The following is a 17,345-nucleotide window of genomic DNA, read 5'->3' on the forward strand; positions in this document are numbered from 1 at the left end:
ATATTTGTTCTAAATATAAAATAATTTCAGAAATTCAGACATTCTCCTTGGCTTGCACATGCACACAGTGATCAGCCATTCAAGTGAATCCGGCCACAGACACTGATCTAGAGTCAGCTTTCCCCTTCTCACTAGTAGCCTAATTAAGGTTTTGACTTGTGGTTGGGAAACGGATACTAGACCAGCAGTTACGAGCAGTTTTATCAGAATTGTATTATTGTGTTACAGTAATATCAATGCCAGTACCCCCTGGCCAGGGGGAGACTAGCCTTCCCCACCTTACACACGCTCCGCCTATGGCGGGGACACATCTGTTGCATTTTTCTTTGCAATTTAACTGGAAAGGCGCACAAGCTGCTCAACAGAGGAGAGAGTAGGGTGCGAATCTGGATTCAAGAAAGAACATGTCCACCTGCTGTCACTCAACGCCATTGATAAAAGCGACAAAGAGCACTCGTTCAGGGGCGGGTTTACGATTCCTGAGGCCCCAAGCAACCGACTCATGGTCCCATTTCGAAAAATGTTGCTAAAAAATGACAAAATGTATTTTAAATCATAATTTTACATTTTTCCTGTCAGCCGTTGTTGCCAAGTACATTCAAAATGTTTAATGAAATAAAAATCTAGTTAAAGATAATCAATGCATATTTTCCAGTTTTTCCACAATACAGTGATAAAAAAGCAATATTTACCCACATAGCCTATATGTTTACAAAAAACTTGTGTGTGTGTGTGTGTGTGTGTGTGTACAGGTTTAACCTCCATTGTGGGGACCAAATATCCCCACAAGGGTAGTAAAACCTGAGATCACCTACATTAATGGCTTATTAAATGATGTTTTTTTTTTTTTTGAAAATGTAAAGATGCAAAAAGGTTTCTGTGAGGGTTAGGTTTAGGGGTAGGGTTTGGGTTAGGGGATAGAATCTATAGATTGTACAGTATAAAAATCATTATGTCTGTCGAGAGTCCTCATAAAGATAGCTAAACCAACGTCTGTGTATGTGTGTGTGTGTGTGTGTGTGTGTGTGTGTGTGTGTGTGTGTGCAAACAGGGTGTGCAAAACCTACTACTTCACCCAGTAATATTTTGAATTTCAGTTGTTACAGTATATATTAATATTATAACCCAACAATTATTTATTGTTGTCCAGACTGTCATTATAATATGATACAGTAATATTATTATTACTTTGAGGATTTGTTGTATACAATAGTAATATAGTTCTGTGTTATTTACTTTCACCTGGAGCTTATACTGTATTTTAAAGGTGCTATATATAAGACTGACAACAAGCGTTTGAAATGGGTACTGCAGTCCAAATTCAAAATATTGGAGAGTCGTCTGCCCCGCCCTAGACTCGCAGCTCATGCAGGTTGCCAGAGTGAGTGAAACTGAAAATGTCTCCAATATTTATCCTTGTTTTACTACGTCCATGGCCCCACGTAATTGTGTGGTGGTTAAAACTGCTACTGCACTCATTATAACAAACTCCAGCGCTGGATCGCCACTTTTTATAACACACACGTGCGAATTTGAAACTCCTGCTTAAGAACTGGAGATGTTCCTTCTGCGTTATACACTTAACTGACGAAAGTGTATTTCAAAAAGTGGTGGGGACAAAACTGGCAAAGGCAAAAAGTGGTACATGTCCCACCCGTAAGTTAAATTATGCCCATGAAGTGCACCATTTGGGACAGGGCCTGTAAGGGGAGGAGACTAACAATTGAGGAGACTAACAATTTGTAGAAAAATGAATGGGAGAAATTGTAACCTCACTGAAGAGCCAATCATCTCTTTGAACAAGTTATTTTTATTTTGTTACCTAGAGGGTGTATGCACGTTAAATGGACCAGCCTGAATTTTATTTGTTTATTTATTTGTTTATTTATTTTTTTACAATGATTTGAGCTAATAAAGCTTACAGTCAAGTAGATTAGAGCTGTACTTGTATGCCAAGCAAATAGCTGCATGGGTGCATTTGACTACGTAGAAAGAAACAATAGTTCTATGACGAATCCTCTTATCCAGCATATCCTAATGGCAGCGGCCTGTGAAGCGCATGGTTTTTGTGCACAGATTCGCTAGAAAATAGACACCGAGCTGAACGCCAGCTCTCATGAACATGTCTGACAGGTAAGCAGTGCCACTTTTTCTTGGGGGAGGGCTGCAAATACAAGTAAAAGTCTGGTAACAATGCACTGATAAGAGTGTGTACAATATGTTGAAGTATATCGAAAACAAGGGAAAGGAGCATGTTTGGAAGTTTTGGAATTGTGTGAACCAGGAACATATCTTAAAGCTTTACCCCCAGCTCTCCAAGTTGATAAAAGAGCTGACAAAAGAGCCGAAGAACTGTGAGAAAACTATCTATCTATCTATCTATATATCTGTCTATTTATCTATCTATCATCTGTCGTCTGTCTGTCTGTCTGACTGACTGTCTGACCGTCTGACTATCTATCTTTCCATCCAACCTTCTGTCTATATTGTATAAATATACTGAGGTCTGCAACCTTGCTGTTTTGTTTCTTAAAAATGCCTAGCACTTGAGAGCAATTCTTTGAGGAAGAACAACAAGACTGCAGAGGAATCAAAGCATCAAGATGCTGGAAAAGGAAGAGTGGTTAAAAAAGGAGGACAGAGAGCAATTGTGAGAGTAACCAAGCTGGACCATCATCACAAAGCACTACCAGCCAGAGGAAGACAGCTGAACATGTGAGGAGAGGTGAGTTCACTGGAAAATAAAGAGGATATCTATCTATCAATCTTTCTGTGTGTTGGTCGGTCTGTCTGTCTTTATAATAACACTGAAGTCTGGAACCTTGCTGCTTTTATTCTAAAAAATTACACAGTTCCTGATAGTCATTCTTTGGGGAAGAACAAGACTGGAGAGCGATCAAAGGAAAAAGATGCTGGAAAAGAAAGAGATTTTAAAAAGAGTGACCAAGCTGGACCATCATCACAAAGCACTACCTGCCAGAAGACGAGAGCTGAACATGTGAGAAGAGGTGAGTTATCACAGGAGGCTAGGGAGACCGAAATATTTATATATTTAATAAATAATCATTTTTAAATATATTTAATTAATAAATCATATACAGTATATAACACAAATGAATACGACACACACCAGAATGGCTGCATACAGGTGCGTTGAACACTGTAAAATGAACAGGAAAGAAAACTCAAGTCTCACACTCCGACGTAGCTCACAAAATTCTTTACATACACAGCCAAGTTTCAAGCATATATCAATTTAAGACTGAATGTTTCCATTTAAATAAGTACTGGATAATGAATATTTCGAGCTATGGTAGTGTGCAGAAAATATATTCTCTCATTTCTTAATATTACTAGTAAACATTACACCAAAAAGTGACACTATACACAAGAAATAACAAGTACTCAGTTGTTCACAATCAGAATAAATGCAATTATTGAAATCGATATTAAATCCGCACTTGAATCATCTTCTCTGCCATAATTTTTTTCTCCACCATGAAACATCAGTCCACATTGGTCAACGGGAAGCAGCATGGATTGTATAGGGCAGTAGACTGCTACTGAGGCATGATTCTTGATGACCAATTTAAGCATTCAAATAAATATTTTGCATATGCATATGTATATTTAACACTGTCAGTACTGGGATTTTGTTAAATACGTGGTTAAATGCATGGATCGGTAAGTATTAGCCAGAAAGTCTGACTGGTCTTTTGGTAGTGTTCGCCTCTAGTAGGCCTACAAGGATTTCTGGGTTCTAATCTGCCCTAATATAACTTTTTAATTGTATAAACAAAATTTATTATAAATTGTTTATTATTGTTATTTACAAAGACAGTCCTCATATTGATCGTTATTTTAAAGAAAGTCTAAAGCAAGTATATTCCTGATTTTTTTGTTAAATCAACTTGAATCGTAAGTTATAAGCACTGTCTTTCTTACCGCAGTACAATTAAATGAAACGGAACCACTTGGACCTGCCTAACGGTTCTGCACTGACTTGAATTCGTCATTCGCCAAAAGTTTTTGGAGTTTAGAAAAAAATCGAGTGGAAAGAGAGTCTTCTTCATGCTGGCTCATTTCGAGTTTGATTGGGATGCGTATTGATTTAAAAGTGAATGTAGGCTAATTTAAAAAGAACGTTACAAACTTGGATGAACTCGTTTTCAACTAGTTGGTTTGCTACTATTATCTAATAAATAGGTTTTAATCCAAGAATTAGGCTAGTTAATTTAATATTTGTTCTAAATATAAAATAATTTCAGAAATTCAGACATTCTCCTTGGCTTGCACATGCACACAGTGATCAGCCATTCAAGTGAATCCGGCCACAGACACTGATCTAGAGTCAGCTTTCCCCTTCTCACTAGTAGCCTAATTAAGGTTTTGACTTGTGGTTGGGAAACGGATACTAGACCAGCAGTCACGAGCAGTTTTATCAGAATTGTATTATTGTGTTACAGTAATATCAATGCCAGTACCCCCTGGCCAGGGGGAGACTAGCCTTCCCCACCTTACACACGCTCCGCCTATGGCGGGGACACATCTGTTGCATTTTTCTTTGCAATTTAACTGGAAAGGCGCACAAGCTGCTCAACAGAGGAGAGAGTAGGGTGCGAATCTGGATTCAAGAAAGAACATGTCCACCTGCTGTCACTCAACGCCATTGATAAAAGCGACAAAGAGCACTCGTTCAGGGGCGGGTTTACGATTTCTGAGGCCCCAAGCAACCGACTCATGGTCCCATTTCGAAAAATGTTGCTAAAAAATGACAAAATGTATTTTAAATCATAATTTTACATTTTTCCTGTCAGCCGTTGTTGCCAAGTACATTCAAAATGTTTAATGAAATAAAAATCTAGTTAAAGATAATCAATGCATATTTTCCAGTTTTTCCACAATACAGTGATAAAAAAGCAATATTTACCCACATAGCCTATATGTTTACAAAAAACTTGTGTGTGTGTGTGTGTGTGTGTGTGTGTGTACAGGTTTAACCTCCATTGTGGGGACCAAATATCCCCACAAGGATAGTAAAACCTGAGATCACCTACATTAATGGTTTATTAAATGATGTTTTTTTTTTTTTTTTGAAAATGTAAAAATGCAAAAAGGTTTCTGTGAGGGTTAGGTTTAGGGGTAGGGTTTGGGTTAGGGGATAGAATCTATAGATTGTACAGTATAAAAATCATTATGTCTGTCGAGAGTCCTCATAAAGATAGCTAAACCAACGTCTGTGTGTGTGTGTGTGTGTGTGTGTGTGTGTGTGTGTGTGTGTGTGTGTGTGTGCGCGCAAACAGGGTGTGCAAAACCTACTACTTCACCCAGTAATATTTTGAATTTCAGTTGTTACAGTATATATTAATATTATAACCCAACAATTTATTGTTGTCCAGACTGTCATTATAATATGATACAGTAATATTATTATTACTTTGAGGATTTGTTGTATACAATAGTAATATAGTTCTGTGTTATTTACTTTCACCTGGAGCTTATACTGTATTTTAAAGGTGCTATATATAAGACTGACAACAAGCGTTTGAAATGGGTACTGCAGTCCAAATTCAAAATATTGGAGAGTCGTCTGCCCCGCCCTAGACTCGCAGCTCATGCGGGTTGCCAGAGTGAGTGAAACTGAAAATGTCTCCAATATTTATCCTTGTTTTACTACGTCCATGGCCCCACGTAATTGTGTGGTGGTTAAAACTGCTACTGCACTCATTATAACAAACTCCAGCGCTGGATCGCCACTTTTTATAACACACATGTGCGAATTTGAAACTCCTGCTTAAGAACTGGAGATGTTCCTTCTGCGTTATACACTTAACTGACGAAAGTGTATTTCAAAAAGTGGTGGGGACAAAACTGGCAAAGGCAAAAAGTGGTACATGTCCCACCCGTAGGTTAAATTATGCCCATGAAGTGCACCATTTGGGACAGGGCCTGTAAGGGGAGGAGACTAACAATTGAGGAGACTAACAATTTGTAGAAAAATGAATGGGAGAAATTGTAACCTCACTGAAGAGCCAATCATCTCTTTGAACAAGTTATTTTTATTTTGTTACCTAGAGGGTGTATGCACGTTAAATGGACCAGCCTGAATTTTATTTGTTTATTTATTTGTTTATTTATTTTTTTACAATGATTTGAGCTAATAAAGCTTACAGTCAAGTAGATTAGAGCTGTACTTGTATGCCAAGCAAATAGCTGCATGGGTGCATTTGACTACGTAGAAAGAAACAATAGTTCTATGACGAATCCTCTTATCCAGCATATCCTAATGGCAGCGGCCTGTGAAGCGCATGGTTTTTGTGCACAGATTCGCTAGAAAATAGACACCGAGCTGAACGCCAGCTCTCATGAACATGTCTGACAGGTAAGCAGTGCCACTTTTTCTTGGGGGAGGGCTGCAAATACAAGTAAAAGTCTGGTAACAATGCACTGATAAGAGTGTGTACAATATGTTGAAGTATATCGAAAACAAGGGAAAGGAGCATGTTTGGAATTTTTGGAATTGTGTGAACCAGGAACATATCTTAAAGCTTTACCCCCAGCTCTCCAAGTTGATAAAAGAGCTGACAAAAGAGCCGAAGAACTGTGAGAAAACTATCTATCTATCTATCTATATATCTGTCTATTTATCTATCTATCATCTGTCGTCTGTCTGTCTGTCTGACTGACTGTCTGACCGTCTGACTATCTATCTTTCCGTCCAACCTTCTGTCTATATTGTATAAATATACTGAGGTCTGCAACCTTGCTGTTTTGTTTCTTAAAAATGCCTAGCACTTGAGAGCAATTCTTTGAGGAAGAACAACAAGACTGCAGAGGAATCAAAGCATCAAGATGCTGGAAAAGGAAGAGTGGTTAAAAAAAGGAGGACAGAGAGCAATTGTGAGAGTAACCAAGCTGGACCATCATCACAAAGCACTACCAGCCAGAGGAAGACAGCTGAACATGTGAGGAGAGGTGAGTTCACTGGAAAATAAAGAGGATATCTATCTATCAATCTTTCTGTGTGTTGGTCGGTCTGTCTGTCTTTATAATAACACTGAAGTCTGGAACCTTGCTGCTTTTATTCTAAAAAATTACACAGTTCCTGATAGTCATTCTTTGGGGAAGAACAAGACTGGAGAGCGATCAGAGGAAAAAGATGCTGGAAAAGAAAGAGATTTTAAAAAGAGTGACCAAGCTGGACCATCATCACAAAGCACTACCTGCCAGAAGAAGAGAGCTGAACATGTGAGAAGAGGTGAGTTATCACAGGAGGCTAGGGAGACCGAAATATTTATATATTTAATAAATAATCATTTTTAAATATATTTAATTAATAAATCATATACAGTATATAACACAAATGAATACGACACACACCAGAATGGCTGCATACAGGTGCGTTGAACACTGTAAAATGAACAGGAAAGAAAACTCAAGTCTCACACTCCGACGTAGCTCACAAAATTCTTTACATACACAGCCAAGTTTCAAGCATATATCAATTTAAGACTGAATGTTTCCATTTAAATAAGTACTGGATAATGAATATTTCGAGCTATGGTAGTGTGCAGAAAATATATTCTCTCATTTCTTAATATTACTAGTAAACATTACACCAAAAAGTGACACTATACACAAGAAATAACAAGTACTCAGTTGTTCACAATCAGAATAAATGCAATTATTGAAATCGATATTAAATCCGCACTTGAATCATCTTCTCTGCCATAATTTTTTTCTCCACCATGAAACATCAGTCCACATTGGTCAACGGGAAGCAGCATGGATTGTATAGGGCAGTAGACTGCTACTGAGGCATGATTCTTGATGACCAATTTAAGCATTCAAATAAATATTTTGCATATGCATATGTATATTTAACACTGTCAGTACTGGGATTTTGTTAAATACGTGGTTAAATACATGGATCGGTAAGTATTAGCCAGAAAGTCTGACTGGTCTTTTGGTAGTGTTCGCCTCTAGTAGGCCTACAAGGATTTCTGGGTTCTAATCTGCCCTAATATAACTTTTTAATTGTATAAACAAAATTTATTATAAATTGTTTATTATTGTTATTTACACAGACAGTCCTCATATTGATCGTTATTTTAAAGAAAGTCTAAAGCAAGTATATTCCTGATTTTTTTTTGTTAAATCAACTTGAATCGTAAGTTATAAGCACTGTCTTTCTTACCGCAGTACAATTAAATGAAACGGAACCACTTGGACCTGCCTAACGGTTCTGCACTGACTTGAATTCGTCATTCGCCAAAAGTTTTTGGAGTTTAGAAAAAAATCGAGTGGAAAGAGAGTCTTCTTCATGCTGGCTCATTTCGAGTTTGATTGGGATGCGTATTGATTTAAAAGTGAATGTAGGCTAATTTAAAAAGAACGTTACAAACTTGGATGAACTCGTTTTCAACTAGTTGGTTTGCTACTATTATCTAATAAATAGGTTTTAATCCAAGAATTAGGCTAGTTAATTTAATATTTGTTCTAAATATAAAATAATTTCAGAAATTCAGACATTCTCCTTGGCTTGCACATGCACACAGTGATCAGCCATTCAAGTGAATCCGGCCACAGACACTGATCTAGAGTCAGCTTTCCCCTTCTCACTAGTAGCCTAATTAAGGTTTTGACTTGTGGTTGGGAAACGGATACTAGACCAGCAGTTACGAGCAGTTTTATCAGAATTGTATTATTGTGTTACAGTAATATCAATGCCAGTACCCCCTGGCCAGGGGGAGACTAGCCTTCCCCACCTTACACACGCTCCGCCTATGGCGGGGACACATCTGTTGCATTTTTCTTTGCAATTTAACTGGAAAGGCGCACAAGCTGCTCAACAGAGGAGAGAGTAGGGTGCGAATCTGGATTCAAGAAAGAACATGTCCACCTGCTGTCACTCAACGCCATTGATAAAAGCGACAAAGAGCACTCGTTCAGGGGCGGGTTTACGATTTCTGAGGCCCCAAGCAACCGACTCATGGTCCCATTTCGAAAAATGTTGCTAAAAAATGACAAAATGTATTTTAAATCATAATTTTACATTTTTCCTGTCAGCCGTTGTTGCCAAGTACATTCAAAATGTTTAATGAAATAAAAATCTAGTTAAAGATAATCAATGCATATTTTCCAGTTTTTCCACAATACAGTGATAAAAAAGCAATATTTACCCACATAGCCTATATGTTTACAAAAAACTTGTGTGTGTGTGTGTGTGTGTGTGTGTGTGTGTGTGTGTACAGGTTTAACCTCCATTGTGGGGACCAAATATCCCCACAAGGATAGTAAAACCTGAGATCACCTACATTAATGGTTTATTAAATGATGTTTTTTTTTTTTTTTGAAAATGTAAAAATGCAAAAAGGTTTCTGTGAGGGTTAAGTTTAGGGGTAGGGTTTGGGTTAGGGGATAGAATCTATAGATTGTACAGTATAAAAATCATTATGTCTGTCGAGAGTCCTCATAAAGATAGCTAAACCAACGTCTGTGTGTGTGTGTGTGTGTGTGTGTGTGTGTGTGTGTGTGTGTGTGTGTGTGTGTGTGTGTGTGTGTGTGTGTGTGTGCGCAAACAGGGTGTGCAAAACCTACTACTTCACCCAGTAATATTTTGAATTTCAGTTGTTACAGTATATATTAATATTATAACCCAACAATTATTTATTGTTGTCCAGACTGTCATTATAATATGATACAGTAATATTATTATTACTTTGAGGATTTGTTGTATACAATAGTAATATAGTTCTGTGTTATTTACTTTCACCTGGAGCTTATACTGTATTTTAAAGGTGCTATATATAAGACTGACAACAAGCGTTTGAAATGGGTACTGCAGTCCAAATTCAAAATATTGGAGAGTCGTCTGCCCCGCCCTAGACTCGCAGCTCATGCGGGTTGCCAGAGTGAGTGAAACTGAAAATGTCTCCAATATTTATCCTTGTTTTACTACGTCCATGGCCCCACGTAATTGTGTGGTGGTTAAAACTGCTACTGCACTCATTATAACAAACTCCAGCGCTGGATCGCCACTTTTTATAACACACATGTGCGAATTTGAAACTCCTGCTTAAGAACTGGAGATGTTCCTTCTGCGTTATACACTTAACTGACGAAAGTGTATTTCAAAAAGTGGTGGGGACAAAACTGGCAAAGGCAAAAAGTGGTACATGTCCCACCCGTAGGTTAAATTATGCCCATGAAGTGCACCATTTGGGACAGGGCCTGTAAGGGGAGGAGACTAACAATTGAGGAGACTAACAATTTGTAGAAAAATGAATGGGAGAAATTGTAACCTCACTGAAGAGCCAATCATCTCTTTGAACAAGTTATTTTTATTTTGTTACCTAGAGGGTGTATGCACGTTAAATGGACCAGCCTGAATTTTATTTGTTTATTTATTTGTTTATTTATTTTTTTACAATGATTTGAGCTAATAAAGCTTACAGTCAAGTAGATTAGAGCTGTACTTGTATGCCAAGCAAATAGCTGCATGGGTGCATTTGACTACGTAGAAAGAAACAATAGTTCTATGACGAATCCTCTTATCCAGCATATCCTAATGGCAGCGGCCTGTGAAGCGCATGGTTTTTGTGCACAGATTCGCTAGAAAATAGACACCGAGCTGAACGCCAGCTCTCATGAACATGTCTGACAGGTAAGCAGTGCCACTTTTTCTTGGGGGAGGGCTGCAAATACAAGTAAAAGTCTGGTAACAATGCACTGATAAGAGTGTGTACAATATGTTGAAGTATATCGAAAACAAGGGAAAGGAGCATGTTTGGACGTTTTGGAATTGTGTGAACCAGGAACATATCTTAAAGCTTTACCCCCAGCTCTCCAAGTTGATAAAAGAGCTGGCAAAAGAGCCGAAGAACTGTGAGAAAACTATCTATCTATCTATCTATCTATCTATCTATCTATCTATCATCTGTCGTCTGTCTGTCTGTCTGACTGACTGTCTGATCGTCTGACTATCTATCTTTCCGTCCAACCTTCTGTCTATATTGTATAAATATACTGAGGTCTGCAACCTTGCTGTTTTGTTTCTTAAAAATGCCTAGCACTTGAGAACAATTCTTTGGGGAAGAACAACAAGACTGCAGAGGAATCAAAGCATCAAGATGCTGGAAAAGGAAGAGTGGTTAAAAAAAGGAGGACAGAGAGCAATTGTGAGAGTAACCAAGCTGGACCATCATCACAAAGCACTACCAGCCAGAGGAAGACAGCTGAACATGTGAGGAGAGGTGAGTTCACTGGAAAATAAAGAGGATATCTATCTATCAATCTTTCTGCGTGTTGGTCTGAAGAACTGGAGATGTTCCTTCTGCGTTATACACTTAACTGACGAAAGTGTATTTCAAAAAGTGGTGGGGACAAAACTGGCAAAGGCAAAAAGTGGTACATGTCCCACCCGTAGGTTAAATTATGCCCATGAAGTGCACCATTTGGGACAGGGCCTGTAAGGGGAGGAGACTAACAATTGAGGAGACTAACAATTTGTAGAAAAATGAATGGGAGAAATTGTAACCTCACTGAAGAGCCAATCATCTCTTTGAACAAGTTATTTTTATTTTGTTACCTAGAGGGTGTATGCACGTTAAATGGACCAGCCTGAATTTTATTTGTTTATTTATTTTTTATTTATTTTTTTTACAATGATTTGAGCTAATAAAGCTTACAGTCAAGTAGATTAGAGCTGTACTTGTATGCCAAGCAAATAGCTGCATGGGTGCATTTGACTACTGTACCAAGATGGCTACCAAGTGAACTGATTTGCCTTAAATGGATTTGGTTAAGTTTTCTCTCTGCCTGTAAAAAAAAAAAAAAAAATTATCAAATAAAAATAAAAGTCAATTTTCAATTTTCAATTTTCCATTTAAAAAAAAAAAAAAAAAAAAAAAAAAAAATTATGTCCCTGAATTAAAACTTTAAAATTGAGTGTTCGTGACTTATAAGCTGATCAACAAAATTTAAATAATTAAAATGTAGGTCCCATGTAAGAATTTGATTTAAACGCACATTATTCTTGACAGTTTAAAGAATTGATATCAACAATCAAATCTATTCAGTAATATTAATAGGTGTTATAGCTGTAATATTATAACTTTGAGGTGTGCTTTTATTTCAGATATGATAGGGGCAGTTGTAATATTGTGTAACACTGCTTGTATTAAATACAGTATTATGATCAAATCTTTCTCAATGTAAATATTTGAGTGGTACTATTACAGTTTGCACATGTGTATGCTTATTATACCAAAATATGTCAAATAGAGTTGGAGTAGTCTATGAGTCTATGAATTTTTTTTTTTTTTTTTTTTTTTTTTTTTTTTTTTTTAACAATTGTGCCCAGTCTCCCCTACATTATCACTAAATGACTAACAATAAACCAGACACACAACCGGTTTTATTTACTCATTTTTTCTTTTCTTTTTTTCTGTGATACAGAATATGTAATGCAGTTTACTGTGAATACTAGAAGTAGACACTTTGAATTACTTTATAAGAAAGATTTGTGTGTGTGTGTGGAATCTGTGTGGCATGTTCTCACTAGTTAAATATAATAAATATTAAACACATACAGTAGTACAACAATTTGGTCATTACATTTCTCTTCACCCAAGAGGGACAAAAGAATCTCTTGGGCTTTTCTGCGAAAAAGAAATGGCTTCCTGTCACATGTGGGAAGAAAAAGGCCAAGCTGGACAGAATAGCACTGTCTATCAGTAAGTTTCTCTCATTATTTAAATGTTTTATTCCATCTCAAGATACAGTAATATAACAAAAGTGGATCCTCAAAGGGATATGAACTCTCATAGCATAAATAAATGTATAGGTCATCCAAAAATGAAAATTCTGTCATAATTTATTCACCCTCATTTTGTTCAAACCCCGTCTTTTTTTGATGAAACAGAGTCACCATTCACTTTCACTGTATGGAAAAAAGATCAAATGAAAGTGAATGGTGAAAAACAATTCCAAAACATCTCAAATGGACACAAAACCATGTCCTTTGCCAATTGTAATTTTTATACTGCCCCAACAATCACCAATAAGGTTAACACACTGCATGGGAAAACAGTGTGCACAAGCCTTCATATGTTATCTACAACTATTTGAAGCTGAAGTGTGTAACTTCTTCTGTTAAAGTACTTTCTCCTATCCCAGCATGCAGAAACAAATATAGGTAAGCCATTCGTTGGTTAATTTCTTTTTTCTTTTTTTTTTTTTTAAAACTGTAAACACTGTGCCTCAGTGGCACTATAAAAGCAAACAGACACCGCAACATTGACTCAATCAGTGGCATGTGTCTACTTGAATCTACTTGTTCGATCATTAGCAGACGAGGGTGTTTTAGTGAAAGCAGTTTGAGAACAATGTTTATATTAGCAATTACGTTTAGTGACGCTAGTGGCTCAGAAATTACACTTCAGCTTTAGTATTCAAATAGCTTTTGACATGACAACAGATTAACTGGCCATTTCAGGTTTTTATAACTATACATGTACTATTACTTTTACATCAAAATTCACCATACATATCTCTGCAGGAAAAAAATACTGCATTACGTATCGTCGAAAATTAATCACCCCAAATGAATTCGAGCGGCGTGGTGGGAAAGGATCATGCAAGAAGTGGAAGACAAGCATATTATGCCAAGGCATACCCCTCAAAAACCTAATGGAGGTAAGGGGCAGTTGATGTGATAATGCTAATAATATGCTTTATAGAGTTTTATATCTTGTATATATCTAACTAGATCTGTTTATGTCAAATGACTGTAGTTTACCACCTATAAAAAAAGCTGAAAAGCAGTATCTTCTGTCCTGAAAAAGGATACTTAGTTTTGTCATTTAAGAAATGATTGCATTGTTATTATCCATATAGCCACTTTATTTAAAATCTCATTGGCTTTTTCTTGGAGAAAACCCCCCAAAGCATTCTGTTCAAATCACCTTTTGTTTGTGGTTCCTTTTTTCTTTTTAGACGGGTGAATTGAAGATACCTTGCTGTAAGGGAAATTTTACTCTCCGTAAATGATGTACTTCCATAATGCAGTCATTGATAATTCATCCACCATTTCCAAAGCTTCAAAATATTGATCTCATGCATGTTTATAATAAATTTGTGACTGTTTTAAACATCTAAGTTAACTAACTAGTTACCTATAGTCAAGATTCAAGATATTAAGATTCAAGATGTTTAATTCCAGTGGGGAAGACAGACACATTAAAGGTAGCTGTTTTGGATAATGCTATGTATAACAAATTGGATGCCAGTGCATGTGTGTTTATAACTTTTAAAACTCTCCACAACGTTGTCCAACGGTACCTTACAGAACTCCTTAATCACTACACACCCTCTCGCACCCTTCAATGTTCTGGGGCCAGTTTTCTCATTATTCTAAAGTCAAGACTGTCAGCTATGGGTGGCAGGTCGATTTTACTCTCTCCCACAGTCTCTTCATCATCTCTCCTCATCCTTCTTCAAATCAAAACTAAAACGTTCTCCTTTTTATAGTGTTATGTCAATTCTGGTGGTCAAATGACTCTTGCGTACACTTAGCTTAGTTTTCATCAGCAAAAAAGTCAATTAGTCTTTAACTATTGTAATCTTTACCAGAAGAGGGCAGCATTAGAACATGAAAATTCAATTTTCTGTTTGTGTAGGTGAATAATACAGTACAGAGTCTGTAAATGATTATAACTGGTGGATCATGTTCAGCATTTTAATACTGAAACCATCCACTGCAACAGTTTAAGAATCAGGTTCTGTAAAACAGAGAATTGTACATGAAAATATATTACTGATAATAGCAGGTGATTTATAGCATTCCTCTGCCAGTTTAGGATGCTGTCTTAGAATTTTCCATAATAGTGTGGAAATGTAGTGGTCTTTTTAGTGTAATAAAACTGTTGTTGGGGTATGACAAATTGATTTGAGTGAAAGAAAGATGCTTTGCATTGAATCTATTAGGCTAATACTAATTTTCAGCTGTTTCTGTAATACACTGCATGCACAATTATTAGGCAAATTGAATTCCTCAGGATTAATTGTATTGTTGAACAAACACAATGCTCTCAGTCAATTCAGAATGTCATTGAACCTCAAACCAGAATGTTTAAGAAAGGAAAAGTGAGTTTTGTCTTTCTCAGGGGATTATATAAGTGTGCACAATTATTAGACAACTAAATTACAAGAAGAATTTCTCCCAACTCAATTGTTTATTCTCAATTTTTAGAGTAAGTGCAACAAATAAGTAACACAAAATGACAATTAAATAACATTTTTGGCCTTTCAAAAATATTCAGTGGCCAATATAGCCACCCTACTTTTCAATAACTGCCATAAGCCTTCCATCCATGGAGTCTGTCAGTTTCTTGATCTGTTCACGATCAACTTTTGCTGAAGCAGCAACCACAGCCTCCCAAATGCTGTTCAAAGAGGTGTATTGTCTTCCCTCACTGTAAATCTCACATTTGAGAAGGGCCCACAAGTTCTCAATAAGATTTAAGTCAGGTGAGGAAGGGGGCCAAGTCATTATTTGGGCATCTTTGAGGCCCTTGCTAGCTAGCCAATACTTGGATGCATGTGATGGAGCATTGTCCTGCATAAAGATCATGGCCTTCTTGAATGCTGAGGACTTCTTCCTGTACCACTGCCTGAAGAAAGTACTTTCCAGAAACTGGCAGTAGGTTTAAGAGTTGAGTTTCAGTCCATCTTCAACTCGAAAAGGTCCAACTACCTCATCCATAATGACAGCAGCCCATACCATTACCCCTCCTCCACCTTGCTGGCACCTGACTCGAAGTGGTGCCCTGTGTCCATTAGTGATCCAGCCATGGGCCCATCCATCTGGTCCATCAAGAGTCACTCTCATTTCATCTGTCCATAAAACCTTTGAAAAATCTGTCTTTGTGTATTTCTTTGCCCAATCTTGATGCTTCAACTTGTGAATATATTCAGTGGTGGTCGTGTTTCAGCCTTCTTGACCTTGGCCATGTCTCTGAGCACTTGACACCTTGTACTTCTGGACACTTCAGGTAGGTTGCAGTTCTGGAATATGGTGGCATTGGAGGATAATGGGTTCCTGGTAGCTTCACATTTAATTCTATTTAATTTAAGTCTTTTGCAGTTAATTTGCGCCTTTTCTTCTCCATGCGTTTTTTGTGCCCCAGTTGATTTGGTGGTCGCGCCTCAATAGTTTCGCTTTTTCAAGAGTGTTTCATCAGTCTGAAAGGCATTTTACAATATTTGATAGTTGACAGTGTCAGTTAAATCTCCTTTTTGGCCCATTTTACCTGAGGTAATGAAGCTGCCTAATAATTATGCACACCTTGATATAAGGTGTTAGTCACTTTCGTCACACCCTCTCTCATTACACAAATACATACCACCTGAAAATGATTGAATCCAATAAGCGTTCAAGTTTATATGGTTTGGAGTTGGAAAATGTGCATGGAAATAATGATAAGATCAGAATATTCACTTGCCTAATAATTGTGCACGCAGTGTAAATATTATCTATAAGTAAGTTAATAGTAATAACTAGGTACAAAGTATAACATAAACAGTGCAGAATTTATTTCCAGATTACAACTGGTTTGTAAGCAGAAGGTACTTAAGGAGACACCTCAAAAATATCAGAATAAAATTTCTGGACCATTTGGTATTTTCTTTGAGGGACAACATTATCACCTCTAACTAATGAGCAAGGCACATGGGCATTTACATATACTGTATATATATATAGTACTGTGCAAATGTTTTAGGCACTTAAGATGTTTCACAAAATATTTGTCTTAAGATGGTAATTTATATCTTCAGCTTTAGTGTGTCAATTGGAAAAATATATTTTAGACTCCCAAACATTACTTTTGCAAATAGAAAAGATTAGAATAGAAGAACAGGGCACTCTGCAAGAGATGGCATTGCCCCCACAGAGCCCCCCACTGAACATCAGTCTGGGATTACATGAAGAGACGGAAGCAATCGAGACAGCCTAAATAGATAGAAGAACTGTGGTGAATTCTCCAAGAAGCTTGGAACATCCAATCTGCCAACAACCAAGAAAAACTGTGTCCAGGTGTACCTAGGAGAATTGGGGCTGTTTTAAAGCCAAAGTTGGTCACACCAAATATTAATTTAGCTTTTTATATGTTTACTGGACTTTGTATGACGTTAACTGATCATTGAAAACTATTCATGGCATTATTTTTGAAGACATCCTCACTATGCAACATTTTTCACAAGTGCCTAAAACCTTTGCACAGTACTGTATATATATATATGAAGTTTAACCCCAAACTTAACTATAAAGTGTAACCCCTTAC

The 17,345-nt window shown here is 37.0% G+C and overlaps 1 protein-coding gene across 1 annotated transcript in view; it reads left to right on the forward strand.

Annotated features, from left to right (window-relative positions):
* LOC127450588 (nuclear autoantigen Sp-100-like) overlaps positions 1-14,153 on the forward strand; it is a 33,734-nt gene extending 19,581 nt beyond the window's left edge. Inside the window, exons 8-13 of the mRNA XM_051714820.1 lie at positions 6,793-6,975; positions 7,103-7,258; positions 11,073-11,255; positions 12,636-12,737; positions 13,562-13,698; positions 13,999-14,153. Coding sequence (XP_051570780.1) covers positions 6,793-6,975; positions 7,103-7,258; positions 11,073-11,255; positions 12,636-12,737; positions 13,562-13,698; positions 13,999-14,052 — 815 coding nt within the window. The 3' untranslated portion in view covers positions 14,053-14,153. The remainder of the gene's footprint in view (positions 1-6,792; positions 6,976-7,102; positions 7,259-11,072; positions 11,256-12,635; positions 12,738-13,561; positions 13,699-13,998) is intronic.
* The last annotated feature ends 3,192 nt before the right edge of the window (positions 14,154-17,345 follow it).

This window comes from Myxocyprinus asiaticus, chromosome 13 (genome assembly GCF_019703515.2).
Source record: "Myxocyprinus asiaticus isolate MX2 ecotype Aquarium Trade chromosome 13, UBuf_Myxa_2, whole genome shotgun sequence".
In the NCBI taxonomy this organism is placed as follows: Eukaryota; Metazoa; Chordata; class Actinopteri; order Cypriniformes; family Catostomidae; genus Myxocyprinus; species Myxocyprinus asiaticus.